The 13,828-nt window shown below is 44.0% G+C and overlaps 1 protein-coding gene across 3 annotated transcripts in view; it reads right to left on the bottom strand.

Annotated features, from left to right (window-relative positions):
- Positions 1 to 13,364, bottom strand: part of ESRP2 (epithelial splicing regulatory protein 2) — a 49,893-nt gene extending 36,529 nt beyond the window's left edge. The window contains exons 1-3 of one of the 3 annotated variants that reach the window (XM_083452674.1): positions 13,137 to 13,364; positions 12,708 to 12,868; positions 11,582 to 11,710 (exon numbers count right to left, since the gene is read on the bottom strand). In XM_083452674.1, the coding sequence (XP_083308800.1) occupies positions 11,582 to 11,710; positions 12,708 to 12,848 (270 nt within the window). In that variant the 5' untranslated portion in view covers positions 12,849 to 12,868; positions 13,137 to 13,364. The remainder of the gene's footprint in view (positions 1 to 11,581; positions 11,711 to 12,707; positions 12,869 to 13,136) is intronic. The other 2 variants (XM_083452676.1, XM_083452675.1) reach the window with 2 other exon arrangements.
- Between the last annotated feature and the right edge of the window lie 464 nt (positions 13,365 to 13,828).

Raw genomic sequence — 13,828 nt, forward strand, 5'->3', positions numbered from 1 at the left:
CAAAGGTTCCCCAAAGACTCTAGGGTTTCAGAATCAAGTCTTTCCCAGCCCCAACTAGAGATGTTGGGGATTGAACCTAGAATCTTTTGCATACAAAGCAGATGTTCTGCCACTGAGCTACAGCTTTTGCTCCCTTGACAGACACACAGACACAGACACACAGAGACACACCATCCCCTAGCCAGGTGAATCAACATGATTCAGTAGTCCACCAAATTAAAAATGGTGCACCAGGCATTTTATTTTATGCACTCCTTCAGATTACTCTCCCATTGACAGGGTTATCAATACGGAGAAGTTGCATTGTATGTTTGTTCCATACAGCACCTAGCACACAGCTAAATAATTATTGTAGGAATTAATTCTGAAATGCATTTGACCCATTAAATCATGTTACATTGCTATGTTGAAGGCCAGATAACTGAATGAAGGCATCTTTGTTCTCCAACTACCATTTGCCAACCTGTTTTGACTACAATTCCCATCAAATTCAGCCAGCACAGTGACAAGACTCTGGTCTTCTCTTCAGTTCTTTTTTCTTTTTTTTTTCTTTTTTTGCAGCAACAAAAATTAAGAAAGTGCCACTTCTGGAAATTTGAATCTTTTAATGGAATTTTTCAAGAGCGCACACTATTTTTGGCAATACTTCAGAAGAAAGCTGACTGGAATGAAGTGGAACTAAATAGTATGCAGACTGACCCTAGGAAAGGTAAAGGGGCAGGTAATCTTGATGCAAAAGAGAAATGGATGCTACCAAGAAAGAGGTGCAAAAAATAAATAAATAACTACTACTAATATATCTGAAAACCTAACTTCTGCAGAAGAATCATAAGCACCTAAGAAAAGCTCCACTGCATCAAAACAGTAGCTCACCCCGTCCAGCCCCCTGTTCTCACAGTGACCACCCAGATGCCATAATATGAAACCTGCAAGCAGGACCCAAGCACAACAGCACTCCCCCTGTCTGTGGTTCTCATCAGCTATTGAGAGAACTGTTGGGGCTGCCTATCCCTGTCCCCATCTGAGGATATTAAGACCTGCAGGCCATGGGGGAAATGCAGAAGACATAAAGCCAAGACCACGGAGCTTGTGCCAGCAGCTCCTGAAGTTGCCCTGAGAATATTTTGTATGATTTGTTTATCCTAATATTGTAAATAGCCTCGGGTGCCTTGGCAGAAAACTGGCAAATAAGTGCAACCAAGCAAATCCGTCCGTCAAAATCCAGCACACCCATATAATTAATGCACCCTCCCTGATCTGCTATTACGAGGTGGGAGACAGAGAAAGAACCTACAGACCTTGACCTAATTCTATGCAGCCTTTGGACTTAGTTCATGCAGATTGGGGGCAGCGGAGGGAGAGCCTGGGGCAGCACCGGCCCAGGATGTTTTGCCACTACCAGTCTCAGTGGGCATCAACCACCACAGATGAACACCTGACAAGTGTTGACTGACACCCAGTTAAATCAGAGAAGGAAACAGAACCATGCTCCATCAAACCCCATGCCCTGTGGAAGAAACACTGGCTGGCTCCAAAGAAAAGGTAAACACCTGACAGGCATGTTGGTGAGGGACTGTTAGTACCTCCCATCCACCACCAGACCTGCATCATCTTCTGCAGCAAAACCAAAGTTTACCCTAGCAACTCGCAGGTTTGGTTTGCATTTTAAAGGCATGCAATGTATTCAGCTGGTGGCAAAGCCCTGTGCCTTTCTGTCACTGCTTCTAAAGGGCAGGGGAACATTTCAGGCAAAAGAAAAAGGGGGTCGGGAGAGCAGGAGTGAGGAATCTTTCCCAGCCCATGTGGTCAGCATTTCCTTCTAAGCAAACCTTTCAAGGAACACATGCAAGTGGTGGGCGGGGCCAGAGGCAAAAGTGGGTGGAGCAACAAATGTACACGCTACTTTTGTATGCAGTGGTACCTCTGGTTATGAACTTAATTCATTCCAGAGGTCCGTTCTTAACCTGAAACTGTTCTTAACCTGAGGTACCACTTTAGCTAATGGGGCCTCCCACTGTTGCTGCGCCGCCGCCACACGATTTCTGTTCTCATCCTGAAGCAAAGTTCTTAACCTGAGGTAATATTTCTGGGTTAGCGGAGTCTGTAACCTAAAGCGTCTGTAACCTGAGGTACCACTGTAGTACTTTTACACACACAAACACACAGGCAGGTCTCAGTCCTCCATACACTGCAGAGGAGTGGCTAAGCAGCATTTTTGTCCACACCAAATTAATTCTTCAAATTGGAAGGAATCCTGCTGAATCAGCTTTCCTGATCACTTTTTCAGATGGGGCCAAAGGTGCATATCAAAGAAAGGAAAACTCCTGCAATGAGACAGAAATACTCCCAACCTCCACCCCTGATGCATTATTGCAATAATTCCTTCCGCACTCCTCCCCTTTTTTAAAAAAGTGGAATAAAATCAAGATGGTTTGCAAGGCCATATAAAGAGGTAGAAAAGGGACACGCCCCTTGCCATCAAATGGCGAAGGTGGGGTGGGGGGTGGTAGAGGAAGGAGGAAAAGGCTGCAGAACAGGTTTCCCCTGAAACAAAATTGCAACCTGTTAATCAGACTGAAGGAATCTTAGGGCTGTAATCTTCCCTTGTGTCCTTTCCGAACCCCTCTTTTATTTTTTTAAGTTGAAAACATGCAGCCCATTTTCTGCTGACTTCACTCGACTACAGATGTTGAGAAAAGTGATGCCTCTGTTCTTCGGCTACCAAGAGCCAACGCCTCTCACTCATCTGCAGGACCAGACATGAATGCACCGAAGTCAACCTAGGCCCTGCTCTTAAGAGCCTCCCTGAACTGTCAGTTCATGCATGGCACTGTGCTGCATTTCACCCAGAGTGCTTTACCACCACAAGTTCCCTTGTAGGGCCAAATGCAAGGCGTTACTGTTTGTATATAAAGCTTGGGACCAGTTTACTTGAAGGATCACCTCATCCAACATTTGCCCATTTGATCTGTGGAACCAACATAATGATCATTCTGCACTTGCAAGGAATCGATTCTTCTGTGTAGCAGCAGCGCCTACTCTCTGGAATATCCTTCCCACAGATATTAGGCAGGTGCCTCCAGTGCTTGCTAAAAACATATTTGTTTAGGCAAACCTACTTACACATGTGATTTGCTTATGAATATTTGTTTTGAAACTGGTGATTTCACCCATCTTTTCATAAATTTTAAGTCTATTTGCTTTTAAAGTTTTATTTTATCATCAGTGTTTTCTTATGAATATTTTCTACCGTTTTATGGAAACCTCTTAGAAGTTATGGTTGATTACATGGTACTGTATATCAGTCTTGTTAAATAAATAAATAAGTTACCCCTAAAATCATATTCTCCAGATATTTTAAGGGATTACAGCCTTCCTGGACTGCAGGACTAGAGCCTCCAGCTCCTTTCAACAGATTTTAATGTTGCATTTTTATATTGTGGCAACACACCCTGGGACCTTGTGGTAAAAGGCAGGTAAGAAGCTCAATAAAAAAAGCAAAGTAATAACAAGCCTGTCAACCAGCTGAATGATTTTAGTTTGCTAAATGACCTGCCTTCCAGCATGTTACATTTTATGTATTACCACTGCCTTTTCAGAATATCAAAGGAAACATGATGTTCCTTGCAATTTAAATGAAGAAGAGTTCCCACTAGGCATTGGAAGAAGAGACCATATTTTGAAATTTGTTTTCCCCTACTAAGAGCAAATACACCAGGAACCAAACTAGTCTGAAAGAATAAAGACAGATTCCATCTGCTGATGGGAATCAGTGGAAGCATCATGCCTGCCAAAATTTCACAAATGGAAAAAGATCGTTGTATTCTGACACATACCAAGAACCAGGACCTGAGTACCCTCAAAGCTCCTTTTAAGCATTGCAGAAAACTTTCCTTTGCTCCTGTATTATTATGCCGTTACTAAATTGGATACAACAGTTTCTTCTTGTAAAAACAATTCTGGTAGTAATCTAGAACAAGTGCAGCACCAAACCAACCAGCAAGATTTCCTATCTGAATTGGTGCTGAGTGCTGTTAGGAGCCTCCAGTTCCCCTTAGCGAACATTTCCAATTTCCCTGAGAAGATTGATTAAGCTAGTCTAAGAACTATAGCTCTGGGAGGGGAATAGGGGTCTCCTAACACCTCCCATCACCCTTAAATTACAGTTCCCAGGATTCTTTGGGGGGAAACCATGACTGTTTACAGTGGTATGATGCTGATTTAAATGTATAGTGCTGACAGGGCCTTATATTAGTGATTTTCAACCCATGGCACCCTGGGGTGCCTTGAATGATGTTCAGGGGTGCTGCAGGCAACACTGGTCTCTGTATCTCTTTTTTTTTCTTTCCCTCCCTCCTCTGATGCCCTCTTGTGTCTCTGCTGCCCAAAGGCTTGCACAGCTATTTGTTGCAGCAGCCCTGGCTACAAGTGAATGGTGTCTCTGTGGCTGGCCAGGGGGTGCTGGTTGCCAGCAGCTGAGGTAGCCTCAGAGTAAGCGAGCAAGCAGGCAGGCAAGATAGCCAAGCCAGCCAGTCCGCCAACCCTTGCTGTTGGGAATGGACAGACTGGGCAGGCAGGCGTTGTGTTGGCCTTTCTTGTGCTTGCTGTGTGCAAGGCCTGCCTGGGAGCTGAGTGCCTGGTGCTGAAGGGAAGCCTTTTCACCATGCAGGCCTCCCAAGGTAAGGTGCTGGCCTCACATTCACCTTCGGCCAGTCTCCATTGGGCCACTAAGGCTGGGGGCATCATCTTCCAAGGCTCCGGTGTGGCAGTGTGAAGAAGCACCTCTCTTTGGGGCAGGGTGGGGAGGAGACAGCTCAGAGACTAGGGGCAGCAGCAGGGAGGGCGTCTGAAAAAGGATTAGAGGCTGCCAGCTCTGCAGGCAAGGGGTGACATAACTAGGCTCTTGAACCCCACAGGGGTGCTGCAGAAAGAATGGAGTTGGTCAAGGGAGCCATGGACTCAAAAAGGGTGAAAACCTCTGCCTTATATGAATGAGCATAACTGTTGCCTGGAGGTGCCCTGGGGTCAGAGTACATTAGAATCTCCACTAGAATTCCAAGCTCAAAGAAGTGTAGTTGTCAGGGGAAATAAGACTTTGATTCAAGGCTATCATGCAGGGGATGCGTGCAGAATGTACTGTCAAATACAGCAACTAAGAGACAAGACTTAGCGCCCCTCCAATTTGTTTGCAGGTATATTCTGCAACATGTCATTGATGCAATAAGAATACATTAGTGAGAGATTTATACTGGACTGTCTGCACATCATGCTTCTTGAATACTACTGCATTACTGCTGTCGAGAGAGGCATTATAGCACAATAAAAGTGAGAAGAACACCCACCAGCACACCACGTTCAAGAAAAAATATATACAGGATTTCAGCAGGAATTTTCAAGGTATGGATTGATTGAAAACCATCTCAAACATATAGTATTGAAAGTGAGATCACATGTAATGGCCCCAATACCATAATTAGCACAAAACATCACAAACACACAATACAAAGATGTCTGAACGGCCTTTGATTGGCACTTAGACATTGATTATGAGACACCTCTGGCTGTGAAGCAGGGAAATATTGACCCAACAAATATCACAAAATGTTGCACACTTTTTCCTGCACTCTCTTGAGCCAAGAGTCATCTTTCACATACTCAGGGATAGCAGTAGCTCAGGACACACAGCACGGAAAACCATTAGTACAACAACAGATAACCAAATGCCAATGCATCCAACCTCATAACAGATGGAAGGAAAACATTTTAGTTCCTTGTAGACATGCCCTATATACATTTGCTTATGGAACTGTGGAAATGCCATACACATGCATGGTGCACACTATTAAGGAAATTGGGACCTGGATCCCCTACAACAAATGAGGGACAAAGGCCAAAAGAAAAACTGATGATGCCATTCATGTTTCACACACTTCTTCTTGCAATCTACCGATAGAATGAGTGAAAGAGAGGAGATAAGAGAGGTGTAAAATATGCCCCCCAGGAGATCAGCCTATTCATCCAGGTTGCTTCCAAGTCAGACAAAAAGAAGCAAATATCCCTGCCAGAGGGCTTGCAGACAGAGCTATCAGTGTCTACACATGTCAAAGACCTTACCTTGTGTTTGCTGCAGCAGCTATAAGCAATTGTCCCTGTGGACTTAACCAAATACTTAGATCCATACTGAACAAGCTATGCACATGGCTTTTCAGCTATGTGAAGGTTCCCTTTGATCTTCAAGGACTCAGAATTTTTTTTAAACAAAATAAGATAATGCAAAGCTAGCCCTGCAACTTGAGAGTTTAAATCAGGACTAAGCAAAGAGAACTATCAATAAAAGTTTGAGCTAGAATAAAGACTTCTAAAGCTCACAATCAATCATATTGTGAACATGTTATATTTGTGTACCATCAATGGTCTCCAACTATGTTTTACTCAAGAGTAGACCTGTTGGAATTGATGGGCAGGACTAAGGCCAATGAATTTCAATGGGTAAACTGAGTAGAATGTAATTGGATACAACTTAATGTGCATGGGGGAAAACTGGATTCAAGCACACCAAAACTGTTGCTGGACAACTTGTTCATTGGCCATGCTGGCTGGGATTGTTGGGAGTTTGATTACTGCTCAATAAGCAGGTTGTCTAGAATTGACCTAAGAAAGATGGACTAATGGGCCAACTCAGGATCAAGGCAGCTTCCTATGCTTCAAACAGGTTGCTGATCTTCTGACTCTGAAACAGTGCTATTTTCTATAAGAAGGTCAAGACAAAGGAAGGAAACAATGCTGTCTAGATGTCACTGGGCAAACTCCCATCAACCTCAGATAGCATGCTCAATGGTCTAATTCATGGGCTTTGTAGGTCATCAACATCTGGGTTCAGGTTAGTCAACTGCTGCTCTATATTTGCATATTTTCCAGGCATGTGTCAACTCCTCATTTTGGCCTTCCTGGATATTGGGTAAAGATTCCTGCAGCAAACACCAGCAACTGCCAGTTGCAACTAGCTCCAACTCTACCATCAGCATTGTTTTAGCATTGTCTGATGGCTCAAGTTCAAATGATGGCCGTGGAGACCTTTATGAGTGTGCATGTCACACTGAACCGTGGGTTGCAATGTGACACAAGAATCCCTTTGCATTTTCAAAAGAAGCAGAGGGTGGTTTTCCTTAGCGGATGACTTTCATGTAATTATGACAGCTTTTCTCAACCTAGTGTGCCTCCCAGATGTTCTAACTGCCCCTGATGGGAGTCATAATCCAAAACATCTAGAGAGCACCAGCTTGAGGGAGGCTGAATTACAGAGCAGGAATTACCTGTTGCACTTTATTGGTGACAGCCGGTAGCTTAGATGTATTTAAAAGGGCGTCCTCTTTATCCTCCAGGAATGTGCTTACCAGTGGCTATTAGTCATGATAGCCAAACAAAACCTCCAAGTTCCAGAGCAGTGTGCTTCCAAATACTAGTTGCTGGAAAGCAACGACAAGAAAGGGCTCTTGCCTTCTTGACGTCCTGCTAGTGGGTATCCCAGAGGCATGAGATTGGCCACTGCAGTGTGGGAAGGAGGGTGCTAGACTAGATGAGCCTTTGGTGTGAGCCAACAGCTCTGCTTATGAAAAGCAGCCACAACAAATGCTCTGAAACTGTGCTGCTTTTTGCAATTTAATCTTGACTAGAGTTTGAAGGACAAGACTTTCAAATCTTGCTGGGATTCTCACCCCCATCTACTGAAATCTTTCCCTGCTCAAATCTGGGAAGAGCCACAGCTCAGTGGCAGAGCATCTGCTATGCATGGACATGGTCCCAGGTTCAATCCCTAGCAACTCCAGGGAGATCTGGGGAAGATCCCTGTCCGAAATCCCAGAGTTCTGCTGCCACTACCATATGGATCTGTGTTCTGATAAGGCAGCTTTGTAAGTTCTGCTAAGCAAGACAGAACTTCTGAACCTCAATTGCACAGGATACTTAACAGAATGTTTTAAATCACTGGGAGTGAATATATTTATATGTAGTTAGCTCAAAAGTAACAATCTCCTTGCCTTTCCAGCTTATTTCTGCAATTTTAAAGGGTGTGGGCTCAGTGGCAACTCCCCAAGTTCAATATAGTGGTGCTTCGGGTTACATACGCTTCAGGTTACAGACTCCGCTAACCCAGAAATAGTGCTTCAGGTTAATAACTTTGCTTCAGGATGAGAACAGAAATCGTGCTCCGGCGGCGCAGCAGCAGCAGGAGGCCCCATTAGCTAAAGTGGTGCTTCAGGTTAAGAACAGTTTCAGGTTAAGTATGGACCTCTGGAATGAATTAAGTACTTAACCCGAGGTACCACTGTACTGTAGCCCCCACTTTTCCCCAAGCACACAAACACCTCAAGTGCCCCACTTTAGCAGGCATAATCCCTATTTGGGGGGGGGGGGTAAATCACCCATTTTTGGCTTCCAGTGTGTGTCTGTCTGTGTATGTGTGTGTATTTAGGAAATGGCACCAATTTAGTTTTTCTTGATTTGCTGTTTTTCAGGATTCAACTTCCTCTTCAGAGCCTTTATAAGTTAAACCTAAGAGTGGGGTGTGGGTGCAACTTATCTGTAATACACTTGCAAATGTATGTGCATGCTGCAAGGCCATTTCACACACCACAGCTGCCAAGGTACATTTCGTAATTGATAAGGCAAGTTGTCCTACAAGATGCCTTTTCTAGTATTTCTCTTAACAAGAACACACCCTGCTGGCTTTTAAAGTTGGTGGAAGACCAGTGACCACAGAGTAAACAAAAGGCTTTAAGGAGGAGGAGCAGAACTTTCAGCAAGGTGTGACAGCAAGAGAGAGGGTTGGTAGTGGTGGGACAGTGAGGATTGGAATATTACAAGTTTTCTTCTATAAATAATCAGAGGATAAGTCACTCTGGGGATCCAAACGAGCAGCCCTGGTTCCATCAACTGCATGGGCCAGCAGGAACTAGCATGGGCTGAAATGCACCACATCTGAATTGTAGCATTGATGGAACACTGAAACCATGCTTTCGGGTCTTGAGGACTAGAAGATTCCTTAGTTCAAATAAATGTTCAAATTGCTGTGTCTTAAAACAGGACAAGATATAGAGGCGAGATTTCTAAGAACCAGTGAGAGTTTCAGGTGGATATCCTTTAACTCAAAATTCTCTGCCTCACCCAAGGCATCCTCCTTCATTTGACCAAGAAGCATCAACCACACCTAGACAGAGGCAGTAGCATGTCCTCTGTGCATGTGCTGCAGTAGCTACATCTAACTTGCAATTTGTGATGATAGGATACAATCACATAGAAGTATTGAGCATAATTATAGTGTGTCACTTTTTTAAAAAAAAGATGAACAGCGAAGTGTACTTAGCTAAGCTGTTCCAGATGTCTTTGGTTGCAAGACGAAGGACAAGATTGAACTTGCAGTATGTAACGTTTGTCTCAGAGCTATTTCCAAACTACTGAAAAGTCACTTTACAGTCTTAACTGGTCTTGCATGAAATCTACCCGGGGAGAGCGAAGAGAGGAGAAGGGGGGGGGGAGGATACACCACGCCTAATGATTTCTTTTGCAAAAATACTTCATTCCCCCTGCCCTACCCAGAGTCTGCTGTACTCATAATTAAAACTAAGTATGATTCAATGTAGGGCAAAATCACAGCAACACCGAAATACATTGCTCATTACTTACTGGGCCGATCCCTGTCACCAGAAGTGGCAACACACTAACCTGTTCCACAGCCTAAGCAAGTTTTCCCCACAAACACACTCAACCAGCAATTCTAATGAGATATGAAGAACCAGTTCCATACATTCCAAAAAAAAGCTATGGCGTTGTATTTTTCCATTTGACTCCAGGTTGCTCAAAAGCATAAGACCCACACATACACATATATGAAAAAGTAAAGGCAAAACACCTTTGGATGTTTTGAAAAGTGAATCAACAAACTCTCTTGCCACGTTAACAGCAACATACAGAAAGGACAGTACGTGATGCTGCAGTTTGGCTGGGTACTGGGGAGCGTGGGGGGAGAGAATGCACAGAACTGTACCACTCATGAACTCCATATACAACTAATTTCAGGACGAAAAAAAAGTCTTAATGCCCCAAGCCTTTCTCCCTAGATGGAAAACTGTCCCTGCATGGAGAATATATATGAGTTTGGCCACCACCTTGCTGAAGTTAAGCAGGTCTTGATTTGGCCATGGATAGGAGACTACACAGGACTTCCATGTATGCTGCACTGGGCCTCGAGGTTGGAGAAAGATGGGATGAAAATGTAAGAAAACAGAGCTAGATAGTTACATCCATGTTCAAATCCCACAGAACTCGTTGAGTAAATCTGAATGTGTGGGCAAACTCCCTGCCCTTCAGTCTACCCTTCATTTACAGAACTGCTTAAAAGAATACATAAAGTATTATATATCAGGCTTCCTCAACCAAGCAGGAAACACCATCAGAGCACTCCTGACATATGGTTGTCAAGCCTCTGCTTAAAGACCTCCAAAGAAGGAGACTCCACCACACTCCTTGGCAGCAAATTCCACTGTTGACATACTCCGGCCCCCCACCCTCAGGGTTACCAGTTGTTTTCCCTAACTTGTTACATTAACAAACCAGTTCGGCTTGCTGTCCAAGTTGTGTATAGGCACGGCCCTTTTGGTGACAACTTTCTGTCTTTTTACCATATTCTGAATAATTCCACGCCCCCCATCATCCTCAATTTCACCGGAACCCCATTAGGGATCCTATTTAAATATTTCTCTATTCAATTTATCTTTGTTATTTGGGGGAAAGAGGCTCTTGAGGCTCCATCATTTATTGTTTTCTTTATTTTATTTTTACTGGACAAGTAGATCAGCATTTAAAGTGTCATGTCCAGACTACATCACTGCCCAAAGCCCATAGGAACAGCCTTACCACATTGCATTAAGAGGGCTAACCTGGCTGTACAAGCAATCTGTGATTGTTTTAGACCTGTGTGCTACTGGACTTTTGTCAAGAGGCTTTCAAAACCAAAGCTGCCAGAATATGTCACCCACACACAAATTCCCATGGCGAGTTCACATTTGTCCCTGGATGAGGGCAACATCAAGCACCGAGTGGCATGTTTGAATGAGCCACTGAATGAGACCAAATAACCTCAGGTTATAGTCAACATTATACTTTGCGTTTAGACACCACGTTTGAGATTTCAGAGTGTGTTAACACATAAGCATAGTAGTTATTTTTGGGGTGGGGGTACAGATAGTCTAAGGCCATTTAGGGAATTCAAGGCAAAGGTGAAATTACAACCTGGGACTTCCTGGCTCTCATGGCGAACACTCTGGTTATTAACAGCACCAGATTCAATACTTGTCATCGTTCAGCTAGAAGTCACTGGAGACAATAATCAGAAATGTGCAAGCATGTGGTGAATAAACAGAGCAGGCCTTACTGGCAGGACAAACCATGCTTGCAATATTGCTGCTGTGAATAACTGGTCCGCAGAGTGGATTTCAAAGCGAAAGTCAAAAGCAAGTCTATTTGCCTTGTTGCATCAGTCAGAATCCTGCTCTCTGCATTAACATTAACCCTCAGCTGCCCTCACCTGCTGGAGAACTCGATCCAGTGGCTCAGCTTTGCTCAGGCCTTCAGGGGTTAAGCCCGTCACCTCTCCACATTCATCGCTCAGCTCCAAATTGTCGGCCTTCACCAAGCATTTGTGCAGTGTCCCTAACTGAAAATATTTAACAAAGTGGGAATGGGGGGGGGGGGGTTGGAGGGAGAAGAAAAAGTAAGAAAATGGAACAGGGTGGTATGCACACATGCATGTGTGTTAAAAGAAAAGCACAATGGTTTAAGGGAATCTGCCTTATAATTTCTTTAAAAAGGTTAGATTTTGCCAATTTCACAAAATCCAAGATTTTGTTCACTCCTTGGTTGCTCTCTTCCTCGGGAGACTTGCTCCCTTCCCCTGAAAAAGGGACTTGGCTGCAATTCTTATATAATCCTGATGAGAGGAGTTATGTTTATCCCATCAGAACTGGCTGGTTTTCATGGGCAATCAGGTCACCCTGCAACACTCTCATTAAGGGGGTCAGCCATATTGACAACTGGGCAGCTTTTTTGCTTGTTAAATAGCTATTAATATTTGACATAGGGTGTAAGAATGAAGGCGGGGAGGGAATGAGATTTGACCAAGTTGCTCTTAATGCACACAGAAAGTCCCCCTCCCTGGGTTCGATTCCCATATAAAGCGATAGGTCCCAGAAGCAACATGCAGGCCTGATTTAAAATAAAATAAAAAAATACACAACACACACCAAATACCCCAAATGAGGAAAAGGCTCAACTTCTAGAAGAAGCAAAAGCTTTTGGCATTTAAAGCCTAACAGATAAAAATTAGCTGGAGTGGGGGAGATAACACTTTTGTAGTCTAGATTTTCCCCTCCATCAATCAATTTTAAGGACAATTTTGAAGCAAGTGAGTTCCCCATTTCATAAGAGTGCATATGTGTATGTACGTAGGTGGTCAAACTATTTAAGTTGCTCCCCCACCTACGGAGATTTTTGGAGAAGAGGGATACTTAGCCCTTCTCAGCTTTGGAGTGGAGGGTGGGGGGGAGAGAGGGAATGTTACTCTCAGGCAAGTTTGGGTAGGTCTGCATTTGCTGTTTTCTCATTTCCTTTTTGCACGTCACCCAACTTTGTACCAAGAGTTTGGGAAGCCATACCTTCTTGCTGTGTAGATCCACAACTTGCCACACCAAGAGAATTAGTTCCCTCTCATCGGAACCCAGCTTAGCCCCATATGCACCAGCTGTTGCCCCAAACAAGACCACCAGAGAGTCACTGTGCGGAGAAGCAGCCGTCATGACCACAGGGGGGGAAACAGCTACAATCAAAAGCAGAGGTAAAAAACAAAAGAACAACAAAACAAAGGGGAAAAAATAAGGGAGAGAAAGAGAGAGAGAGATCGAGTATAAAACAAACCCAACACAAACCCCCACAAATAAAGGGTTGCCCCTTTCCTCCAAGTGATCAAAGTGGAGATTAAAAAGGACAATATTAGAAGAGCCAGAACTATGGGGAAGGGGGGGCAGGGAGAGGTAGCTAAGACCAAAATAAATTATTTAAGGAGAGATTCTGTTTTGCAGTTGTACCTGCCTTGATGAGGTGCTTCTCTTACTTCCTAGGTCAGACTGGGGGATGAAATTAACAAGCGGTAGGCTTCTCTCCTTCTGACATCATGGCAGGAAACCCAGCTTTGGTTAATCAAGGAGGGGGAAAAAATCTTTTTCTTCTCCTCTTCTTCCTAAGTTACCTGCCCATGAGTGAGACCATGTGACCCTAGTCAATCTCCCAAAGGGGCAAGGCCATTGGGCCTTTGGAAAAGGTATAGGGGAGGGACCTAGGGAGAAATCAACGCCTGGCTGAGCTTACCTGATTGGTGTGGGCTGGTGTTTGCTCCTGACTGGGAGAGAAAGAGAGATCAGAAGGGAAACTCCCTTTTCTCCTCCTCCCTCAGTTTTAATTCTGATTCCAGGAAGTGCCTTAACCTGCTTTCTGAGGGTTGTTTTTTTTTAGGAGTCTTTTATCAGCAAGTGGAATGCAACACTCCTGCTACAATTCGTTTCTAAAGGCACAGTGGACGCCCCCAGGATATATTCGCTCGCAAGACTTCCGTCCTCAATATCTTGTGTTCAGCCCTTCCCTCTCTCGCTAGTTACCTGCCGGTTTGTGTCACCTGGGCACAGATCCCATTATTTTGAAATCTTTACTTGTTTAAAGCTGCAACCGTTTTCTGTTTGTTTGTTTTTAAGTTCTGTTACATTTATATCCTGCCTTTTGCACC

Source organism: Podarcis tiliguerta (genome assembly GCF_965153285.1).
Source record: "Podarcis tiliguerta genome assembly, chromosome: 8".
In the NCBI taxonomy this organism is placed as follows: Eukaryota; Metazoa; Chordata; class Lepidosauria; order Squamata; family Lacertidae; genus Podarcis; species Podarcis tiliguerta.